We start from the raw sequence: 24,099 nt of genomic DNA, 5'->3' as shown, positions 1-24,099 counted from the left end.
ATAGACCCCAAATCCCCCCAAAGACCCCATAGACCTCATAGAACCCCTATCCCCCCCCATAGACCCCATAGACCTCCAATCCCCCCCCATAGATCCCCTATTCCACCCCATAGACCCCACAGACCCCCCATAGACCCCATAGACCCCATAGTCCCCCCCACAGACCCCATAGACCCCATAGATCCCCCATAGACCCCCTATTCCCCCCCATAGACCCCATAGACCCCCCATAGACCCCATAGACCCCCTATTCCCCCCCATAGACCCCATAGACCCCCCATAGACCCCATAGACCCCCTATTCCCCCCCATAGACCCCCATAGACCCCCAATCCCACCCATAGACCCCCTATGCCCCTCATAGACCCCCTATTCCTCCCCATAGACCCCCATAGACCCCATAGACCCCCCATAAACCCCCTATTCCCCCCCATAGACCCCCCATAGACCCCCAATCCCCCCCCATAGACCCCCCATAGACCCCCAATCCCCCCCCATAGACCCCAAATCCCCCCAATCCCCCCCCATAGACCCCATAGACCCCAAATCCCCCCAATCCCCCCCCATAGAACCCCATAGACCCCGTAGTCCCCCCCATAGACCCCCTACTCCCCCCCATAGACCCCCATAGACCCCCCATAGCCCCCATATACCCCCCCATAGACCCCATAGACCCCATAGACCCCACAGACCCCATAGTCCCCCCCACAGACCCCACAGACCCCATAGCCCCCCATAGACCCCACAGCCCCCCATAGCCCCCCATAGACCCCACAGCCCCCCATAGCCCCCATAGCCCCCCATAGACTCACGTATGCGGCGGTGACCCCATATGGGGCACAGATCAGGGCCATGAGGAGACACGGGGCGGCCCCCAGCAGCCCCACAGCGCACAGTACGGGGTCGGCGTCGGGGCAATAGGGCCGCAGCCATTGGGACACTGACACCCCCGACCCCACACCCAGCACCCCCGTGGCGCACGTCACCAACCCAAACAGCAGGCTGGGGGGATAATGGGGTCACACACATAGATCCTATAACACATCCGCCCCATAGACCCCATAGACCCCCATAGACCCCATAGACCCTATAACCCATTGGCCCTATTGACCCTATAACCCATTGGCCCTATTGACCCTATAACCCATTGGCCCCATAGACCCCATAACCCATTGGCCCCATTGACCCTATAACCCAATGGCCCCATTGACCCTATAACCCATTGGCCCCATAGACCCCATAACCCATTGGCCCCATAACCCAATGGCCCCATTGGCCTCATAGACCCCATAACCCATTGGCCCCATAGGCCCCATAACACATAAACCCTATAACCCAATGGCCCCATAGACCCCATAACCCATTGGCCCTATTGACCCTAAATCCCATTGGCCCCATAGACCCCATAACCCATAGACCCCATAGACCCCATAACCCATTGGCCCCATAGACCCCATAACCCATTGGCCCCATTGGCCCCATTGACCCTATAACCCAATGGCCCCATTGATCCCATAGACCCCTGATCCCATTGACCCCAAATCCCATTGACCCCAAATCCCATCGGTCCCATAGGCTCCATAACCCAATGACCCCATAGACCCCATAACCCATTGGCCCTATTGACCCTGTAACCCATTGACCCCATTGGCCCCATAACCCATTGGCCCCATAGACCCCATTGACCCCATAACCCATTGACCCTATAACTATAACCCATTGGCTCCATTGACCCTATTGGGACACTGAGACCCCCGACCCCACACCCAGCACCCCCGTGGCACACGTCACCAACCCAAACAGCAGGCTGGGGGGATAATAGGGTCAGACCTATAGATCCTATAGACCCCATAACACATAGACCCCATAGACCCCATAGACCCCTGATCCCATAGACCCCAAATCCCATTGGCCCCATAGACCCCATAGACCCCATAACACATCAGCCCCATAGACCCCATAGACCCTATAACACATCAGCCCCATAGACCCCGTAGACCCCATAACACACTTGCCCCATAGACCCTATAACCCATTGGCCCCATAACCCAATGGCCCCATTGGCCCTATTGACCCCATAACCCATTGGCCCTATTGACCCCATAGACCCATGATCCCATAGACCCCATGGCCCTATAACCCATTGGCCCCATAGACCCCATAGACCCTATAACCCATTGGCCCTAAATCCCATTGGCCCCATTGATCCCATAGACCCCATAACCCATTGGCCCCATTGGCCCCATTGACCCCATAGACCCCATAGGCCCCATTGATCCCATAGACCCCTGATCCCATAGACCCCATGGCCCTATTGACCCTATAACACGTTGGCCCCATAGACCCTATAACCCATTGGCCCTGTTGACCCTATAACCCAATGGCCCCATTGATCCCATAGACCCCTGATCCCATAGACCCCATAGACCCTATAACCCAATGGCCCCATTGATCCCATAGACCCCTGATCCCATAGACCCCATAGACCCTATAACCCAATGGCCCCATTGATCCCATAGACCCCTGATCCCATAGACCCCATAACCCATTGGCCCCATAGACCCCATAACACATCAGCCCCATAGACCCCATAGACCCTATAACCCATTGGCCCTATTAGCCCCATAACCCATTGACCCTATAACCCATTGACCCTATAACCCATTGACCCTATAACTATAACCCATTGGCCCTATTGACCCTATAACCCAATGGCCCCATTGATCCCATAGACCCCATTGGCCCTATTGACCCCATAGACCCTATAACCCATTGACCCTATTGACCCTATAACCCATAGGGACACTGAGACCCCCGACCCCACACCCAGCACCCCCGTGGCGCACGTCACCAACCCAAACAGCAGGCTAAGGGAGATAATAGGGTCAGACCTATAGATCCTATAACACATCTGCCCCATAGACCCCATAGACCCCATAACCCATTGGCCCCATAGACCCCATAGACCCTATAACCCATTGGCCCTAAATCCCATTGGTCCCATTGGCTCTATTGGCCCCAATGGCCCCATAGACCCCATAACCCAATGGCCCCATAGACCCCATAGACCCTATAACCCATTGGCCCCATTGATCCCATAGACCCCTGATCCCATAGACCCCATAACCCATTGGCCCCATAGACCCCATAACACATCAGCCCCATAGACCCCATAGACCCTATAACCCATTGGCCCTATTAGCCCCATAACCCATTGACCCTATAACCCATTGACCCTATAACCCATTGACCCTATAACTATAACCCATTGGCCCTATTGACCCTATAACCCAATGGCCCCATTGATCCCATAGACCCCATTGGCCCTATTGACCCCATAGACCCCATAACACATTGACCCCATAGACCCCATAACCCATTGGGACACTGACACCCCCGACCCCACACCCAGCAGCCCCGTGGCGCACGTCACCAACCCAAACAGCAGGCTGGGGGGATAATAGGGTCAGACCTATAGATCCTATAACATATCTGCCCCATAGACCCCATATATCCCCCCATATAACCCCATATAACCCCATGTAACCCCATATAACCCCATATAACCCTATATCCCCCCATATCCCCCCATATAACCCCATATAACCCCATATAACCCCATATAACCCCATATAACCCCATATCCCATCATATAACCCCATATCCCCCCATATAACCCCTATATCCCCCAATACCCCCCTTTATCCCCCCCGTATCCCCCACAAACCACCCTATAACCCCATATCCCCCCATATAACCCCATATCCCCCCATATAACCCCATATCCCCCCATATAACCCCATATAACCCCATATAACCCCATATAACCCCATATCCCCCCATATAACCCCATATCCCCCCATATACCCCTTATATAACCCCATATCCCCCCATATATCCCCTATATAACCCCATATCCCCCCATATAACCCCATATAACCCCATATAACCCCATATCCCCCCCTATAACCCCATATAACTCCATATAACCCCATATCCCCCCATATCCACCCCATATCCCCCCATATAACCCCATATAACCCCATATAACCCCATATAACCCCATATCCCCCCATATAACCCCATATCCCCCCCTATAACCCCATATAACCCCCATATAACCCCATATAACCCCATATCCCCCCCATATAACCCCATATAACCCCATATCCCCCCATATAACCCCATATCCCCCCATATAACCCCATATCCCCCCATATCCCCCCATATACCCCCATATAACCCCATATCCCCCCATATAACCCCATATCCCCCCATATCCCCCCATATAACCCCATAACCACCCCATATATCCCCAATAGCCCCCCATATCCCCCCATATAACCCCATATAACCCCATATAACCCCATAACCACCCCATATAACCCCATATCCCCCCATATAACCCCATATAACCCCATATAGCCCCATATAACCCCATATAACCCCATATAACCCCATATAACCCCATATCCCCCCATTTAACCCCATATCCCCCCATATAACCCCATATAACCCCATATCCCCCCATATAACCCCATATAACCCCATATAACCCCATAACCACCCCATATATCCCCCATAGCCCCCCATATCCCCCCATATAACCCCATATAACCCCATATAACCCCATAACCACCCCATATAACCCCATATAACCCCATATAACCCCATATAGCCCCATATAACCCCATATAACCCCATATAACCCCATATAACCCCATATCCCCCCATATAACCCCATATCCCCCCATATAACCCCATATAACCCCATATCCCCCCATAAAACCCCATATCCCCCCATCTAACCACATCTAACCCCATATAACCCCATATATCCCCCATATAACCCCATATAACCCCATATCCCCCCATATCCCCCCATATAACCCCATATAACCCCATATACCCCCATATAACCCCATATAGCCCCATATCCCCCCATATAACCCCATATCCCCCCCTATAACCCCATATCCCCCCATATATCCCATATAACCCCATATAACCCCATACCCACCTCTCATAGGCGCTGCTCTCCGCCCCACTGCCCCCATCCCGTATCTGCGCCATCCTGGCCCTATATAGGAACGCTGGTGCCCATAGGGCCAGGGCCCCACTGACAAACGCCACCGCAGTGAATCCCAACGTGGACAGGACGAAGCTGCGGCTGTGGGATCACAGTCAGACCCTATAACCCCATAGAGACCCCATAGGGACACACCACCCCATAGAGACCCCATAGAGACCCATAGAACCCCAACGTGGACAGGACGAAGCTGCGGCTGTAGGATCACAGTGAGACCCTATAACCCCATAGAGACCCCATAGAGACCCCATAGAGACCCATAGAGACACACTACCCCATAGAGACCCCATAGAAACCCCATAGAGACCCCATAGAGACCCCATAGAGACCCATAGAACCCCAACGTGGACAGGACGAAGCTGCGGCTGTAGGATCACAGTGAGACCCTATAACCCCATAGAGACCCATAGAAACCCCATAGAGACCCATAGAGACCCATAGAGACCCATAGAGACCCCATAGAGACCCCATAGGGACCCATACAGACACATAGAGACCCTTACAGACCCCATAGGGTCCCATAGAAACACATAGAGACACATAGGGACCCCATAGAGACCCCATAGGAAGCCATACAGAACCATAGAGACCCCATACAGACCCCAGAGAGACCCCATAGGGACCCATAGAGACCCATAGGGACCCATAGAGACCCATAGAAACCCCATAGAAACCCCATAGAAACCCCATAAGGACCCATACAAACCCATAGAGACCCATAGACCTACATAGACCCCATAGAGACCCCATAGGTACCCATAGAGACCCCATAGAGAACCACCACCCCATAGAAACCCCATAGAGACCCCATAGAGACCCATCACCCCATAGAAACCCCATAGAGACCCACCACCCCATAGAGACCCCATAGAAACCCCATAGAGACCCATAGAGACCCCATAGAGACTCATAGAACCCCAACGTGGACAGGACGAAGCTGCGGCTGTGGGATCACAGTGAGACCCTATAACCCCATAGAGACCCATAGAAACCCCATAGAGACCCACCACCCCATAGAGACCCCATAGAAACCCCATAGAGACCCATAGAGACCCCATAGAGACCCATAGAACCCCAACGTGGACAGGACGAAGCTGCGGCTGTGGGATCACAGTGAGACCCTATAACCCCATAGAGACCCATAGAAACCCCATAGAGACCCCATAGATCCACACCACCCCATAGAGACCCCATAGAAACCCCATAGAGACCCCATAGAGTCCCATAGACCCCATAGAGACCACATAGGGACCCATAGAGGCCCCATACAGACCCCATAGGGTCCCATAGAGACACATAGAGACCCATAGAAACCCCATAGAGACCCCATAGAGACACACCACCCCATAGAGACCCCATAGAAACCCCATAGAGACCCCATAGGGACACATACAGACCCCATACGGATACATAGAGACCCCATACAGACCAATAGGGACCCATAGGGACACATAGAGACCCCATAGGGACCCATAGAGACCCCATAGAGACACATAGAGACCCACCACCCCATAGAAACCCCATAGATCCACACCACCCCATAGAAACCCCATAGAGACCCCATAGAGACCCATAGAACCCCAACGTGGACAGGACGAAGCTGCAGCTGTGGGATCACAGTGAGACCCTATAACCCCATAGAGACCCCATAGAAACCCCATAGAGACCCACCACCCCATAGAGACCCCATAGAAACCCCATAGAGACCCCATAGAGTCCCATAGACCCCATAGAGACCACATAGGGACCCATAGAGGCCCCATACAGACCCCATAGGGTCCCATAGAGACACATAGAGACCCATAGAAACCCCATAGAGACCCCATAGAGACACACCACCCCATAGAAACCCCATAGAGACCCCATAGAGACCCATAGAACCCCAACGTGGACAGGACGAAGCTGCAGCTGTGGGATCACAGTGAGACCCTATAACCCCATAGAGACCCCATAGAAACCCCATAGAGACCCACCACCCCATAGAAACCCCATAGAGACCCCATAGAGACCCCATAGATCCACCCCACCCCATAGAAACCCCATAGAAACCCCATAGAGACCCCATAGAGACCCCATAGATCCACCCCACCCCATAGAAACCCCATAGAGACCCCATAGAGACCCCATAGATCCACCCCACCCCATAGAAACCCCATAGAAACCCCATAGAGACCCCATAGAGACCCATAGAGACCCCATAGAGACCCATAGAACCCCAACGTGGACAGGACGAAGCTGCGGCTGTGGGATCACAGTGAGACCCTATAACCCCATAGAGACCCCATAGAGACCCACCACCCCATAGAGACCCCAGAGAGACCCACCACCCCATATATATCCCATAGAGACCCCATAGAGACCCCATAGAGACCCATAGAACCCCAACGTGGACAGGACGAAGCTGCGGCTGTGGGATCACAGTGAGACCCTATAACCCCATAGAGACCCCATAGAGACCCACCACCCCATAGAGACCCCAGAGAGACCCACCACCCCATATATATCCCATAGAGACCCATAGAGACCCATAGAGACCCCATAGAGACCCATAGAGACCCCATAGAGACCCATAGAGACCCCATAGAGACCCATAGAACCCCAACGTGGACAGGACGAAGCTGCAGCTGTGGGATCACAGTGAGACCCTATAACCCCATAGAGACCCCATAGAAACCCCATAGAGACCCACCACCCCATAGAGACCCCATAGAAACCCCATAGAGACCCCATAGAGTCCCATAGACCCCATAGAGACCACATAGGGACCCATAGAGGCCCCATACAGACCCCATAGGGTCCCATAGAGACACATAGAGACCCATAGAAACCCCATAGAGACCCCATAGAGACACACCACCCCATAGAGACCCCATAGAAACCCCATAGAGACCCCATAGGGACACATACAGACCCCATACGGATACATAGAGACCCCATACAGACCAATAGGGACCCATAGGGACCCATAGGGACCCATAGGGACCCCATAGAAACCCCATAGAGACCCCATAGGGACACATACAGACCCCATACGGATACATAGAGACCCCATACAGACCAATAGGGACCCATAGGGACACATAGAGACCCCATAGGGACACATACAGACCCCATACGGATACATAGAGACCCCATACAGACCAATAGGGACCCATAGGGACACATAGAGACCCCATAGGGACACATACAGACCCCATACGGATACATAGAGACCCCATACAGACCAATAGGGACCCACCACCCCATAGGGACCCATAGAGACCCCATAGAGACCCACCACCCCATAGAAACCCCATAGAAACCCCATAGAGACCCCATAGGGACACATACAGACCCCATACGGATACATAGAGACCCCATACAGAGCAATAGGGACCCATAGGGACACATAGGGACACATAGGGACCCATAGAGACCCCATAGATCCCCACCACCCCATATATATCCCATAGGAACCCCATAGAGAACCATAGGGACCCATACAGACACATAGAGACACACAGAGACCCCATAGATCCCCACCACCCCATATATATCCCATAGAGACCCCACAGATCCCCACCACCCCATATATATCCCATAGAGACCCAGACATACATAGAACCCATAGAGACCCCACAGAGACACATAGAGACCCACCACCCCATAGAGACCCCATAGAAACCCCATAGAGACCCACCACCCCATATATATCCCATAGAGACCCCATAGAGACCCCATAGAGACCCATAGAACCCCAACGTGGACAGGACGAAGCTGCGGCTGTGGGATCACAGTGAGACCCTATAACCCCATAGAGACCCCATAGAGACCCATAGAGACACACTACCCCGTAGAAACCCCATAGAAACCCCATAGAAACCCCATAGAGACCCATAGAGACCCCATAGAGACCCCATAGAGACCCCATAGAGACACACCACCCCATAGAGACCCCATAGAGACCCCATAGAGACCCCATAGATCCACCCCACCCCATAGAGACCCCATAGAGACCCCATAGAGACCCCATAGAGACCCATAGAGACCCCATAGAGACCCATAGAACCCCAACGTGGACAGGACGAAGCTGCAGCTGTGGGATCACAGTGAGACCCTATAACCCCATAGAGACCCCATAGAGACCCCATAGAGACACACCACCCCATAGAAACCCCATAGAGACCCCATAGAGACCCCATAGATCCACCCCACCCCATAGAAACCCCATAGAAACCCCATAGAGACCCCATAGAGACCCCATAGATCCACCCCACCCCATAGAAACCCCATAGAGACCCCATAGAGACCCCATAGATCCACCCCACCCCATAGAAACCCCATAGAGACCCCATAGAGACCCCATAGATCCACCCCACCCCATAGAAACCCCATAGAAACCCCATAGAGACCCACCACCCCATATATATCCCATAGAGACCCCATAGAGACCCCATAGAGACCCATAGAACCCCAACGTGGACAGGACGAAGCTGCGGCTGTGGGATCACAGTGAGACCCTATAACCCCATAGAGACCCCATAGAGACCCATAGAGACCCACCACCCCATAGAGACCCCATAGAGACCCATAGAGACCCCATAGAGACCCATAGAGACCCCATAGAGACCCCATAGAGACCCCATAGAGACACACCACCCCATAGAGACCCCATAGAGACCCCATAGAGACCCCATAGAGACCCATAGAGACCCCATAGAGACCCATAGAACCCCAACGTGGACAGGACGAAGCTGCGGCTGTGGGATCACAGTGAGACCCTATAACCCCATAGAGACCCCATAGAGACCCCATAGAGACACACCACCCCATAGAAACCCCATAGAGACCCCATAGAGACCCCATAGGGACCCATACAGACACATAGAGACCCTTACAGACCCCATAGGGTCCCATAGAAACACATAGAGACACATAGGGACCCCATAGAGACCCCATAGGAAGCCATACAGAACCATAGAGACCCCATACAGACCCCAGAGAGACCCCATAGGGACCCATAGAGACCCCATAGGGACCCATAGACCAACATAGACCCCATAGGGACCCATACAGTCCCATATAGACCCATAGGGACCCATAGAGACCCATAGACCCCATAGAGACCCATAGAGACCCCATAGAGACCCCATAGAGACCCATAGAGATCCCATAGAAACCCACAGACATACATAGACCCCATAGAGACCCCATATAGACCCATAGAGACCCATAGGGACCCCATAGGAACCCATAGAGACCCCACAGAGACCGATAGGGACCCGTATCACCCCATAGTGCCCTATAGATCCCCATACAGACCCTATATACCCCTATATATATGCATATACCCCCTATATACCCCCCTATATATACACATACCCCCTATATACCCCCTATATCCCCTATATACCCCCTATATATATACATCCCCACTATATCACCCATTTACCCCATATATACTCTCTATATCTATACATCCCCCCTATATACCCCATATATACCCCCTATATCTATACATCCCCCCTATATACCCCCTATATACCCCCTATATCTATACATCCCCCCTATATACCCCCTATATCTATACATCCCCCCTATATACCTCCTATATCCCCCTATATATACACATACCCCCTATATACCCCCTATGTACCCCCTATATACCCCCATATCACCCCATATACCCCCATATATCCCCCCACCCCCCATATATCCCCCCATATACACCCTAATTCTGCCCCATATCCCCCCTTTCACCCCATATATTCCCCCTCACCCCATATATCCCTCCTATATACCCACTTATATGCATACATACCCCTATATACCCCCCTATATCTATACATCCCCCCTATATACCCCCTATATACCCTATATACCCCCTATATACCACCTTATATATCCACATACCCCCTATATACCCCCTATATACCCCATATATACCCCCTATATCTATACATCCCCCCTATATACCCCCTATATACCCCCTATAGACCCCCTATATCCCCTATATACCCCCTATATACCCCCTATCTCTATACATATCCCCTATATACCCCCTATATCCCCTATATACCCCCTATATACCCCCTATATATATACATTACCCCCTATATATCTATACATCCCCCCTATATACCCCCTATATATACACATACCCCCTATATACCCCCTTATATATCCACATACCCCCTATATACCCCCTATATCCCCTATATACCCCCTATATCCCCCCTATATCTATACATCCCCCCTATATACCCCCTATATACCCCCATACCTATACATCCCCCCTATATACCCCCTATATCTATACATCCCCCTATATACCCCCTATATCTATACATCCCCCCTATATACCCCCTATATCTATACATCCCCCCTATATACCCCCTATATCTATACATCCCCCCTATATACTCCCTATATCTATTCATCCCCCCTATATACCCCCTATATACCCCCTATATACCCCCTATATATACACATACCCCCTATATACCCCCTATATATACACATACCCCCTATATACCCCCTATATCCCCTATATACCCCATATATACCCCCTTATATATCCACATACCCCCTATATCCCCCTATACCCCCTATATACCCCCTATATCTATACATCCTCCCTATATACCCCCTTATATATCCACATACCCCCTATATACCCCCTATATCCACTATATACCCCCTATATCCCCTATATCCCCCCTATATCCCCTATATACCCCCTATATACCCCCTATATATCCCCTATATACCCCCTATATCCCCTATATCCCCCTATATATACACATACCCCCTATATACCCCCTCTATCCCCTATATACCCCCTATATACCCCCTATATCTATACATCCCCCCTATATACCCCCTTATATATCCACATACCCCCTATATACCCCCTATATCCCCTATATACCCCCTTATATATCCACATACCCCCTATATACCCCCTATGTACCCCCTATATACCCCCTATATCTATACATCCTCCCTATATACCCCCTTATATATCCACATACCCCCTATATACCCCCTATATCCCCTATATACCCCCATATCCCCACTATATCTATACATCCCCCCTATATACCCCCTATATACCCCCATATCCCCCCTATATCTATACAGCCCCCTATATACTCCCTATATACCCCCTATATCCCCATATATCTATACATCCCCCTATATACCCCTATATCTATACATCCCCCCTATATACCCCCTATATCTATTCATCCCCCCTATATACCCCATATATACCCCCTATATACCCCTATATATACACATACCCCCTATATACCGCCTTATATATCTACATACCCCCTATATCCCCTATATTCCCCCTATACACACCCTATATCCCCCTATATATCTACATACCCCCTATATCCCCCTATACCCCCTATATACCCCCTATATCTATACATCCTCCCTATATACCCCCTTATATATCCACATACCCCCTATATACCCCCTATATCTCCTATATACCCCCTATATACCCCTTTATATATCCACATACCCCCTATATACCCCCTATATCCCCCCTATATATACACATACCCCCTATATACCCCCTATATCTATACATGCCCCCTATGTCCCCTATATACGCCCTATATACCCCCTATATCTATACATCCCCCCTATATACCCCCTATTTACCCCCTATATACCCCCTATATCTATACATCCCCCTATATACCCCCTATATACCCCCTATATACCCCCTATATCTATACATCCCCCTATATACCCCCTATATCCCCCCTATATCCCCCTATATACCCCCTATATCCCCCCTATATACCCCCTATATCCCCCTATATATACACATACCCCCTATATACCCCCTCTATCCCCTATATACCCCCTATATACCCCCTATATCTATACATCCCCCCTATATACCCCCTTATATATCCACATACCCTCTATATACCCCCTATATACCCCCTATACCCCCTATATCCCCCTATATATCCCCTATATCCCCCTATATCCCCCTATATATCTATACATCCCCCCTATACACTCACTTGGCAGCCAATGCTTTGAGGTCCTGGACCCACGTCGCTGGTTGTCCACGTTGCTGCCCCCCCCCCCCTCCATCCGCTGCCCCACGGGGGGGCTCCGACACCACCACCATTAATAGGGCCAGGGCCAGCACCCCCAGAGCCGGGGTCACCTATAGGATACATACATTATATAGGGATATATAGGGAGATATAGGGACACACAGCGCCACCCTGTGGCCGGAGGGGGAACTGCAAGGGGGCGCCAATAGGGTTGTATGGGGAGAAACAGACCCGCGAGCTCCCCTATAGGGTCCTATGCCCCCCTATAGGGCCGTATACCCCCCTATAGGGCTTTATATCCCCTTATAGGGCCCTATACCCCCCTAAAGGGTCCCATACCCCTCTTCAGGGCCATGTGACCCCATATAGGGCCATATACCCCCCCTATAGGGTCCTATATCCCCCTATAGGGCCCTATATCCCCCTATAGGGCCATATACCCCCATATAGGACCATATACCCCCATATAGGGCCGTATATCCCCCTATAGGGCCATATACCCCCCCTATAGGGCCGTATACCCCCCTATAGGGCCCTATATCCCCCTATAGGGCCCTATACCCCTTATAGGGCCCTATACCCCCCCCATAGGGCCCTATACCTCCCTATAGGGCCATATACCCCCCTATAGGGTCATATACCCCCTATAGGGCCCTATATCCCCCTATAGGGCCATATACCCCCTATATGGCCATATACCCAAATATACCCTGCAAGGGGGCTCCAATAGGGTTGTATGGGGGAGAAACAGACAGCGCCACCGTGTGGCCGGAGGGGGAACTGCAAGGGGGCGCCAATAGGGTTGTATGGGGGAGAAACAGACAGCGCCACCGTGTGGTGGGAGGGGGAACTGCAAGGGGGCTCCAATAGGGTTATATGGGGAGATACACACAGCGCCACCGTGTGGCCGGAGGGGGAACTGCAAGGGGGCATCAATGGGGGTATATAGGGGGAGAAAGAGACCCGTGTGCCCCCCTATAGGGTCCTATGCCCCCCTATAGGGCCCTATAACCCCCTATAGAGCCATATACCCCATATAGGGCCCTATGCCCCCCTATAGGGCCATATACCCCCCTAAAGGGTCCCATACCCCTCTTCAGAGCCATGTGACCCCATATAGGGCCATATACCCCCCCTATAGGGTCCTATATCCCCCTATAGGGCCCTATATCCCCCTATAGGGCCATATACCCCCATATAGGGCCATATACCCCCCTATAGGGCCCTATATCCCCCTATAGGGCCATATACCCCTTATAGGGCCCTATACCCCCTATAGGGCCCTATACCTCCCTATAGGGCCCTATACCCCCTATAGGGCCCTATACCTCCATATAGGGCCCTATACCCCCTATAGGGCCCTATACCTCCCTATAGGGCCATATACCCAAATATACCCTGCAAGGGGGCGCCAATAGGGTTGTATGGGGAGAAACAGCGCCACCGTGTGGTGGGAGGGGGAACTGCAAGGGGGCTCCTATAGGGTTGTATGGGGAGATACACACAGCGCCACCGTGTGGCCGGAGGGGGAACAGCAAGGGGGCTCCAATAGGGTTGAATGGGGGAGAAACAGACAGCGCCACCGTGTGGTCAGAGGGGGAACTGCAAGGGGGCGCCAATGGGGTTATATGGGGGAGAAACAGACCCGTGTGCCCCCCTATAGGGTCCTATGCCCCCCCTATATGGCCATATACCCCCCTATAGGGCCGTATACCACCTATAGGGCCATATACCCCCTATAGGGCCATATACCCCCTATAGGGCCCTATACCACCTATAGGGTCCCATACCCCCCTATAGGGCCCTATACCCTCTATAGGGCCGTGTGACCCCCTATAGGGCCATATACCCCCCTATGGGACCATATACCCCCCCATAGGGCCCTACATCCCCCAATAGGACCATATACCCCCCATATAGGGCCGTATATCCCCCTATAGGGCCATATACCCCCCCTATAGGGTCCTATATCCCTCTATAGGACCATATACCCCCCTATAGGGCCCTATATCCCCCTATAGGGCCCTATACCCCTTATAGGGCCCTATACCCCCCCATAGGGCCCTATACCTCCCTATAGGGCCCTATACCCCCTATAGGGCCCTATACCTCCCTATAGGGCCATATACCCAAATATACCCTGCAAGGGGGCGCCAATAGGGTTGTATGGGGCGAAACAGACAGCGCCACCGTGTGGCCGGAGGGGGAACTGCAAGGGAGCGCCAATAGGGTTGTATGGGGAGATACAGACAGCGCCACCGTGTGGTGGGAGGGGGAACTGCAAGGGGGCGCCAATAGGGTTGTATGGGGAGAAACAGACAGCGCCACCGTGTGGTGGGAGGGGGAACTGCAAGGGGGCTCCTATAGGGTTGTATGGGGAGATACAGACCCGTGTGCCCCCCTATAGGGTCCTATATCCCCCCTATAGGGTCCTATGCCCCCCCTATAGGGCCATGTACCCCCCTATGGGACCATATACCCCCCCATAGGGCCCTACATCCCCCAATAGGACCATATACCCCCATATAGGGCCGTATATCCCCCTATAGGACCATATACCCCCCTATAGAGCCATATACCCCCCTATAGGGCCCTATATCCCCCTATAGGGCCATATACCCTCATATAGGGCCGTATACCCCCATATAGGGCCCTATACCCCCACATAGGACCATATACCCCCCTTATAGGGCCATATACCCCCCTATAGGGCCATATACCCCCCTATAGGGCCATATACCCCCATATAGGGCCATACACCCCCTATAGGGCCCTATATCCCCCTATAGGGCCATATACCCCCTATAGGGCCATATACCCAAATATACCCTGCAAGGGGGCTCCAATAGGGTTGTATGGGGAGATACACACAGCGCCACCGTGTGGCCGGAGGGGGAACTGCAAGGGGGCGCCAATAGGGTTGAATGGAGAGATACAGACAGCGCCACCGTGTGGTGGGAGGGGGAACTGCAAGGGGGCTCCTATAGGGTTATATGGGGAGATACAGACAGCGCCACCGTGTGGTGGGAGGGGGAACTGCAAGGGGGCGCCAATAGGGTTGTATGGGGGAGAAACAGACCTGTGAGCTCCCCTATAGGGTCCTATATCCCCCCTATAGGACCATATACCCTCATATAGGGCTGTATACCCCCATATAGGGCCCTATACCCCCACATAGGACCATATACCCCCCTTATAGGGCCGTATATCCCCCTATAGGGCCATATACCCACATATAGGGCCGTATATCCCCCTATAGGGCCATATACCCCCCCTATAGGGTCCTATATCCCCCTATAGGGCTATATCCCCCCCCATAGGGCCCTATATCCCCCCTATAGGGCCATATACCCTCCTATAGGGTCCTATATCCTCCCTATAGGGCCCTATACCTCCCTATAGGGCCATATACCCAAATATACCCTGCAAGGGGGCGCCAATAGGGTTGTATGGGGCGAAACAGACAGCGCCACCGTGTGGCCGGAGGGGGAACTGCAAGGGGGCGCCAATAGGGTTGTATGGGGAGAAACAGACCCGTGTGCCCCCCTATAGGGTCCTATATCCCCCCTATAGGGTCCTATGCCCCCCCTATAGGGTCCTATGCCCCCCCATATAGGGCCGTATATCCCCCTATAGGGCCATATACCCCCCCTATAGGGTCCTATACCCCCCTATAGGACCATATACCCCCATATAGGGCCGTATACCCCCCTATAGGGCCCTATATCCCCCTATAGGGCCCTATATCCCCCTATAGGGCCATATACCCCCTATATGGCCATATACCCAAATATACCCTGCAACGAGGCTCCAATAGGGTTATATAGGGGAGAAACAGACAGTGCCACCGTGTGGCCGGAGGGGGAACTGCAAGGGGGCGCCAATAGGGTTGTATGGGGAGATACACACAGCGCCACCGTGTGGCCGGAGGGGGAACTGCAAGGGGGCGCCAATAGGGTTATATGGGGAGATACAGACAGCGCCACCGTGTGGCCGGAGGGGGAACTGCAAGGGGGAGCCAATAGGGTTATATGGGGAGATACAGACAGCGCCACCGTGTGGCCGGAGGGGGAACTGCAAGGGGGAGCCAATAGGGTTATATGGGGAGATACAGACAGCGCCACCGTGTGGCCGGAGGGGGAACTGCAAGGGGGCGCCAATAGGGTTATATGGGGAGATACAGACAGCGCCACCGTGTGGCCGGAGGGGGAACTGCAAGGGGGCGCCAATAGGGTTATATGGGGGGAAACAGACCTGTGTGCCCCCCTATAGGGCCCTATACCCACCCTATAGGGTCCTATGCCCCCCCTATAGGGTCCTATGCCCCCCCATATAGGGCCGTATATCCCCCTATAGGGCCATATACCCCCCCTATAGGCTCCTATACCCCCCTATTGGACCATATACCCCCATATAGGGCCGTATACCCCCCTATAGGGCTTTATATCCCCTTATAGGGCCCTATACCCCCCTAAAGGGTCCCATACCCCTCTTCAGGGCCATGTGACCCCATATAGGGCCGTATACCCCCCTATAGGGCCCTATATCCCCCTATAGGGCCATATACCCCCATATAGGGCCATATACCCCCATATAGGGCCCTATATCCCCCTATAGGGCCATATACCCCTTATAGGGCCCTATACCCCCCCCATAGGGCCCTATACCTCCCTATAGGGCCCTATACCCCCTATAGGGCCCTATACCTCCCTATAGGGCCATATACCCAAATATACCCTGCAAGGGGGCGCCAATAGGGTTGTATGGGGAGAAACAGACAGCGCCACCGTGTGGCCGGAGGGGGAACTGCAAGGGGGCGCCAATAGGGTTATATGGGGGAGAAACAGACCTGTGTGCCCCCCTATAGGGTCCTATATCCCCCCTATAGGGTCCTATGCCCCCCCTATAGGGTCCTATGCCCCCCCTATAGGGCCATGTACCCCCCTATGGGACCATATACCCCCCCATAGGGCCCTACATCCCCCAATAGGACCATATACCCCCATATAGGGCCGTATATCCCCCTATAGGGCCATATACCCCCCCTATAGGGTCCTATACCCCCCTGTAGGACCATATACCCCCATATAGGGCCGTATACCCCCCTATAGGGCCCTATATCCCCCTATAGGGCCATATACCCCCTATATTGCCATATACCCAAATATACCCTGCAAGGGGGCTCCAATAGGGTTATATAGGGGAGAAACAGACAGCGCCACCGTGTGGCCGGAGGGGGAACTGCAAGGGGGCTCCTATAGGGTTGTATAGGGAGATACAGACAGCGCCACCATGTGGTGGGAGGGGGAACTGCAAGGGGGCGCCAATAGGGATGTTATGGGGTCTATGGGGGATGTTATGGGGTCGGGATGGGGATGTTATGGGGTCGGGATGGGGATGTTATGGGGTCGGGATGTTATGGGGTGAGGATGGGGACGTTATGGGGTTGGGATGGGGTTGTTATGGGGTCAGAATGGGATGTTATGGGGTCAGAAGGGGATGTTATGGGGTCAGAATGGGATGTTATGGGGTCAGGAATTGCGGGGAGAGGATGAGAATGTTATGGGGTCAGGATGGGGACATTATGGGGTCAGAATGGGATGTTATAGGGTCAGAATGGGATGTTATGGGGTCAGAATGGGAGGTTATAGGGTTAGAATAGGGTGATATGGGGGAAAAAGAAACAGCGCCACCGTGTGGTGGGAGGATGAACTGCAAGGGGGCTCCAATAGGGTTGTATGGGGAGAAACAGACAGCGCCACCGTGTGGTGGGAGGGGGAACTGCAAGGGGGGCACTATAGGGATGTTATGGGGTCTATGGGGGATGTTATGGGGTCTATGGGGGATGTTATGGGGTCGGGATAGTGGAGGGAGATAGGACCCCCCTATAGGGCCCCACTCACCCTCAGTGCCCAGTGCCAGTCGGACGCCGCCTCCTTTACTTTGGCCCCAGCAATGTACCCCAAACCGCTGCCCCATAGACAGACACAGCAGTGGGGCACGGCCCCATAGAGCCCAAAAGGCCCCATAGGAACCCCATAAGGCTCCATAGGGACCCATAGAGACCCATAGAGACCCCACAGAGACCCCATAAGGCCACATAGAGCCTCATAGAGACCCACAGACCCCATAGAGACCCATAGAGACCCCATAGAGACCCCATAAGGACCCATAGAGACCCACAGAGACCCACAGAGACCCCATAGACCCCCCATAGAGACCCACAGACCCCATAGAGACCCATAGAGACCCCATAGAGACCCCATAAGGACCCATAGAGACCCACAGAGACCCACAGAGACCCCATAGACCCCCCATAGAGACCCACAGACCCCATAGAGACCCATAGAGACCCCATAGAGACCCCATAAGGACCCATAGAGACCCACAGAGACCCACAGAGACCCCATAGACCCCCCATAGAGACCCCATAAGGCCCCATAGAGCCCCATAGACACCCCATATATCCCATTTCTCCCCATAGAGACCCCATAGACCCCCATAACACCCCATAGACACCCCACAGAGCCCCATATAACCCCACAGACACCCCATATACCTCATTTCTCCCCATAGAGACCCCATAACACCCCATAGACCCAATATAGACCCCATAGAGACCCCATAACACCCCATAGACCCAATATAGACCCCATAGAGACCCCATAGAGACCCCATATAACCCCATAGAAACCCCATAGCCCCATAGACCCCATAAGACCCCTTACATTCCCAATGGCACAGCCAGATAGAAGCACCCCAAAGCCCGGCTCCGTGCCGTTCCCCCATAGAGACCCATGGAGACCCCATAGAGACCCATATACCCCATTTCTCCCCATAGAGACCCCATAGAGCCCCATATACCCCATATGTCTCTACAGAGCCCCATAGAGACCCTATAGACCCCCATAGAGACCCATAGAGACCCCATAGAGACCCCATAACCCCTTATGATCCCATAGAGACCCATAGACACCCCATAGAGACCCCATAGGGACCCCATAACCCCTTATGATCCCATAGAGACCCATAGAGACCCCATAGAGACCCATAGAGACCCCATAGAGCCCCATAGAGACCTCATTTCTCCCCATAGAGACCCCATAACCCCTTATGATCCCATAGAGACCCATAGAGACCCCATAGAGACCCATAGAGACCCCATAACCCCTTATGATCCCATAGAGACCCATAGAGACCCCATAGAGCCCCATATAGCCCCATAGACACCCCATAGAGACCCCATAGAGCCCCATATAGACCCCATAACCTCTTATGACCCCATAGACACCCCATAACCCCTTATGATCCCATAGAGACCCATAGAGACCCCATAGAGCCCCATAGAGACCTCATTTCTCCCCATAGAGACCCCATAACCCCTTATGATCCCATAGAGACCCCATAGAGACCCATAGAGACCCCATAGAGACCCCATAACCCCTTATGATCCCATAGAGCCCCATAGACCCCCTTACCTTCCCATAAAGACCCCATAGAGCCCCATATACCCCATTGCTCCCCATAGGCAACCCATAGAGACCCCATAGACCCTATATGATCCCATAGACCCCACAGACACCCCACAGACCCCATATCCCCCCATATAACCCCATAGACCCCTTACCTTCCCAATGGCACAGCCAGGTAGAAGCAGCCCAGTGCCCGGCTCCGCGCTGTCCCCCCATAGAGACCCCATAGAGCCCCATAGACACCCCATAGACACCCCATAGACCCCCCTTAGTGCCCCATAGACACCCCATAGAGCCCCATATACCCCATTGCTCCCCATAGAGACCGCATAGAGCCCCATAGACACCCCATAGAGCTCCATATAGACCCCATAGAGACCCATAGACACCCCATATAGCCCCACAGAGACCCCATAACCTCTTATGACCCCATAGAGACCCCATAGAGCCCCCATAGAGACCCCATAGAGACCCATAGAAACCCCATAACCCCACATAACCTCTTAGAAACCCCATAACCCCATATAACCCCATAGACCCCATATAACCGCATAGAACCCCATAGAACCCCATATATAGAGTCCCTATAGAACCCCATAGACACCCCATAGAGCCCCATAGAGACCCCATAACCTCTTATGACCCCATAGAGCCCCATAGAGACACCATACAGCCCCATAACATCCCATAGAGACCCCATAGAGACCCATAGAAACCCCATAACCCCTTATGATCCTATAGAGCCCCAAGAGACCCCATAGAGCCCATTTCTCCCCATAGAGACCCCATAGAGCCCCATATACCCCATTTCTCCCTATAGAGACCCCATATAACCCCATATAGCTCCATATCCCCCCATATAACCCCATATAACCCCATATAACCCCATAGAACCCCATAACCCCTTACCTTCCTAGGGGCACAGCCAGGTAGAAGCAGCCCAGTGCCCGGCTCCGTGCCGTTCCCCTATATAGGTCAGCGATGAGGGTCGGGGCCACGGTGGAATAGGAAGCTTCACCCACACCAACAAGGGCACGGCCCAGTAATAGGGCCCAGAAACCCTATATAGGATTATATGGGATATATGGGGTTATATGGGATATATGGGGGGGATATGGGGTTCTATGGGGTTCTATGGGGTTCTATGGGGGGATATGGGGGGATATAGGAAGATATGGGGGGATATATGGGGTTATATGGGATTATATGGGGTTATATGGGGTTATATGGGGGGATATGGGGGGATATAGGGGGATATAGGAAGATATGGGGGGATATATGGGGTTATATGGGGTTATATGGGGTTATATGGGGTTATATGGGGTTATGCTTCACCCACACCAACAAGGGCACGGCCCAGTAATAGGGCCCAGAAACCCTATAGGGTTATATGGGGTTATATAGGGTATTATAGGGTTATAGGGTTATATGGGGTTATATGGGGTTATATGGGGTTATATGGGGTTATATGGGGTTATATGGGGTTATATGGGGTTATATGGGGGTATATGGGGTTATATGGGGGTATATGGGGTTATATGGGGGGATATGGGGGGATATGGGGGGATATGGGGTTATATGGGGTTATATGGGGGGATATGGGGTTATATGGGGTTATATGGGGTTATATGGGGTTATATGGGGTTATATGGGGTTATATGGGGTTATATGGGGTTATGCTTCACCCACACCAACAAGGGCACGGCCCAGCAATAGGGCCCAGAAACCCTATAGGGGTATATGGGATATATGGGGGTATATGGGGTTATATGGGGTTATATAGGGTTATGGGGTTATATAGGGTTATATGGGGTTATATGGGGTTATATGGGATATATGGGGTTATATGGGGTTATATGGGGGATATGGGGTTATATGGGGTTATATGGGGTTATATGGGGTTATATGGGGTTATATGGGATTATATGGGGTTATATGGGGTTATATGGGGTTATGGGGCCATCCTATAGGGTTATATGGGGTTATATGGGGTTATATGGGGTTATGGGGCCATCCTATAGGGTTATATGGGATATATGGGGTTATATGGGGTTATATGGGGTTATATGGGGTTATATGGGGTTATATGGGGTTATATGGGGTTATATGGGGTTATATGGGGTTATGCTTCACCCACACCAACAAGGGCACGGCCCAGTAATAGGGCCCAGAAACCCTATAGGGTTATATAGGGTCATATAGGGTTATGGGGTTATATGGGGTTATATGGGGGGATATGGGGTTATATGGGGTTATATGGGGTTATATGGGGTTATATGGGGTTATATGGGGTTATATGGGGTTATATGGGGGGATATGGGGGGATATGGGGGGATATGGGGTTATATGGGATATATGGGGTTATATGGGGTTATATGGGGTTATATGGGGTTATATGGGGTTATATGGGGTTATATGGGGTTATATGGGGTTATATGGGGTTATATGGGATATATGGGATATATGGGGTTATATGGGGTCATATGGGGTTATATGGGGTCATATGGGGTTATATGGGTTATATGGGGTTATATGGGGTTATATGGGGTTATATGGGGTTATATGGGGTTATATGGGGTTATATGGGGTTATGCTTCACCCACACCAACAAGGGCACGGCCCAGTAATAGGGCCCAGAAACCCTATATAGGCTTATATGGGATATATGGGGTTATATGGGGTTATATGGGGTATATATGGGGTTATATGGGGTGTATGGGGTTATATGGGGGGATATGGGGGGATATGGGGGGATATGGGGGGATATGGGGGGATATGGGGTTATGCTTCACCCACACCAACAAGGGCACGGCCCAGTAATAGGGCCCAGAAACCCTATAGGGTTATATGGGATATATGGGGTTATATGGGGTTATATGGGGTTATATGGGGTTATATGGGGTTATATGGGGTTATATGGGGTTATATGGGGGGATATGGGGTTATATGGGGTTATATGGGGTTATATGGGGTTATATGGGGTTATATGGGGTTATATGGGGGGATATGGGGTTATATGGGGTATATGGGGTTATATGGGGTTCTATGGGGGGGATATGGGGTTATATGGGGTTATATGGGGTTATATGGGGGGATATGGGGTTATATGGGGTTATATGGGGTTATATGGGGTTATATGGGGTTATATGGGGTTATATGGGGTTATGCTTCACCCACACCAACAAGGGCACGGCCCAGTAATAGGGCCCAGAAACCCTATAGGGGATTATATAGGGTATTATAGGGTTATATGGGGTTATATGGGGGGATATGGGGGGATATGGGGATATATGGGTTATATGGGGTTATATGGGGTTATATGGGGTTATATGGGGTTATATGGGGTATATGGGGTTATATGGGGTTATATGGGGGGATATGGGGTTATATGGGGGGATATGGGGTTATATGGGGTTATATGGGGTTATATGGGGTTATATGGGGTATATGGGGTTATATGGGGTTAT

General features: G+C 52.2%; 1 protein-coding gene across 1 annotated transcript in view; it reads right to left on the bottom strand.

Moving 5' to 3' along the window:
- The window catches only part of LOC107307387 (protein spinster homolog 1-like), a 32,843-nt gene extending 11,978 nt beyond the window's left edge, over positions 1-20,865 (bottom strand). Inside the window, exons 1-5 of the mRNA XM_085533370.1 lie at positions 20,788-20,865; positions 19,064-19,130; positions 13,122-13,270; positions 5,020-5,169; positions 812-1,001 (exon numbers count right to left, since the gene is read on the bottom strand). Coding sequence (XP_085389496.1) covers positions 812-1,001; positions 5,020-5,169; positions 13,122-13,231 — 450 coding nt within the window. The 5' untranslated portion in view covers positions 13,232-13,270; positions 19,064-19,130; positions 20,788-20,865. The remainder of the gene's footprint in view (positions 1-811; positions 1,002-5,019; positions 5,170-13,121; positions 13,271-19,063; positions 19,131-20,787) is intronic.
- Positions 20,866-24,099: the final 3,234 nt, after the last annotated feature.

This window comes from Coturnix japonica, unplaced genomic scaffold (genome assembly GCF_054131305.1).
Source record: "Coturnix japonica strain WE unplaced genomic scaffold, WE-NBRP24 Scf058, whole genome shotgun sequence".
NCBI classification, from domain to species: Eukaryota; Metazoa; Chordata; class Aves; order Galliformes; family Phasianidae; genus Coturnix; species Coturnix japonica.
This window is presented reverse-complemented; position numbering and strand designations above follow the sequence as displayed.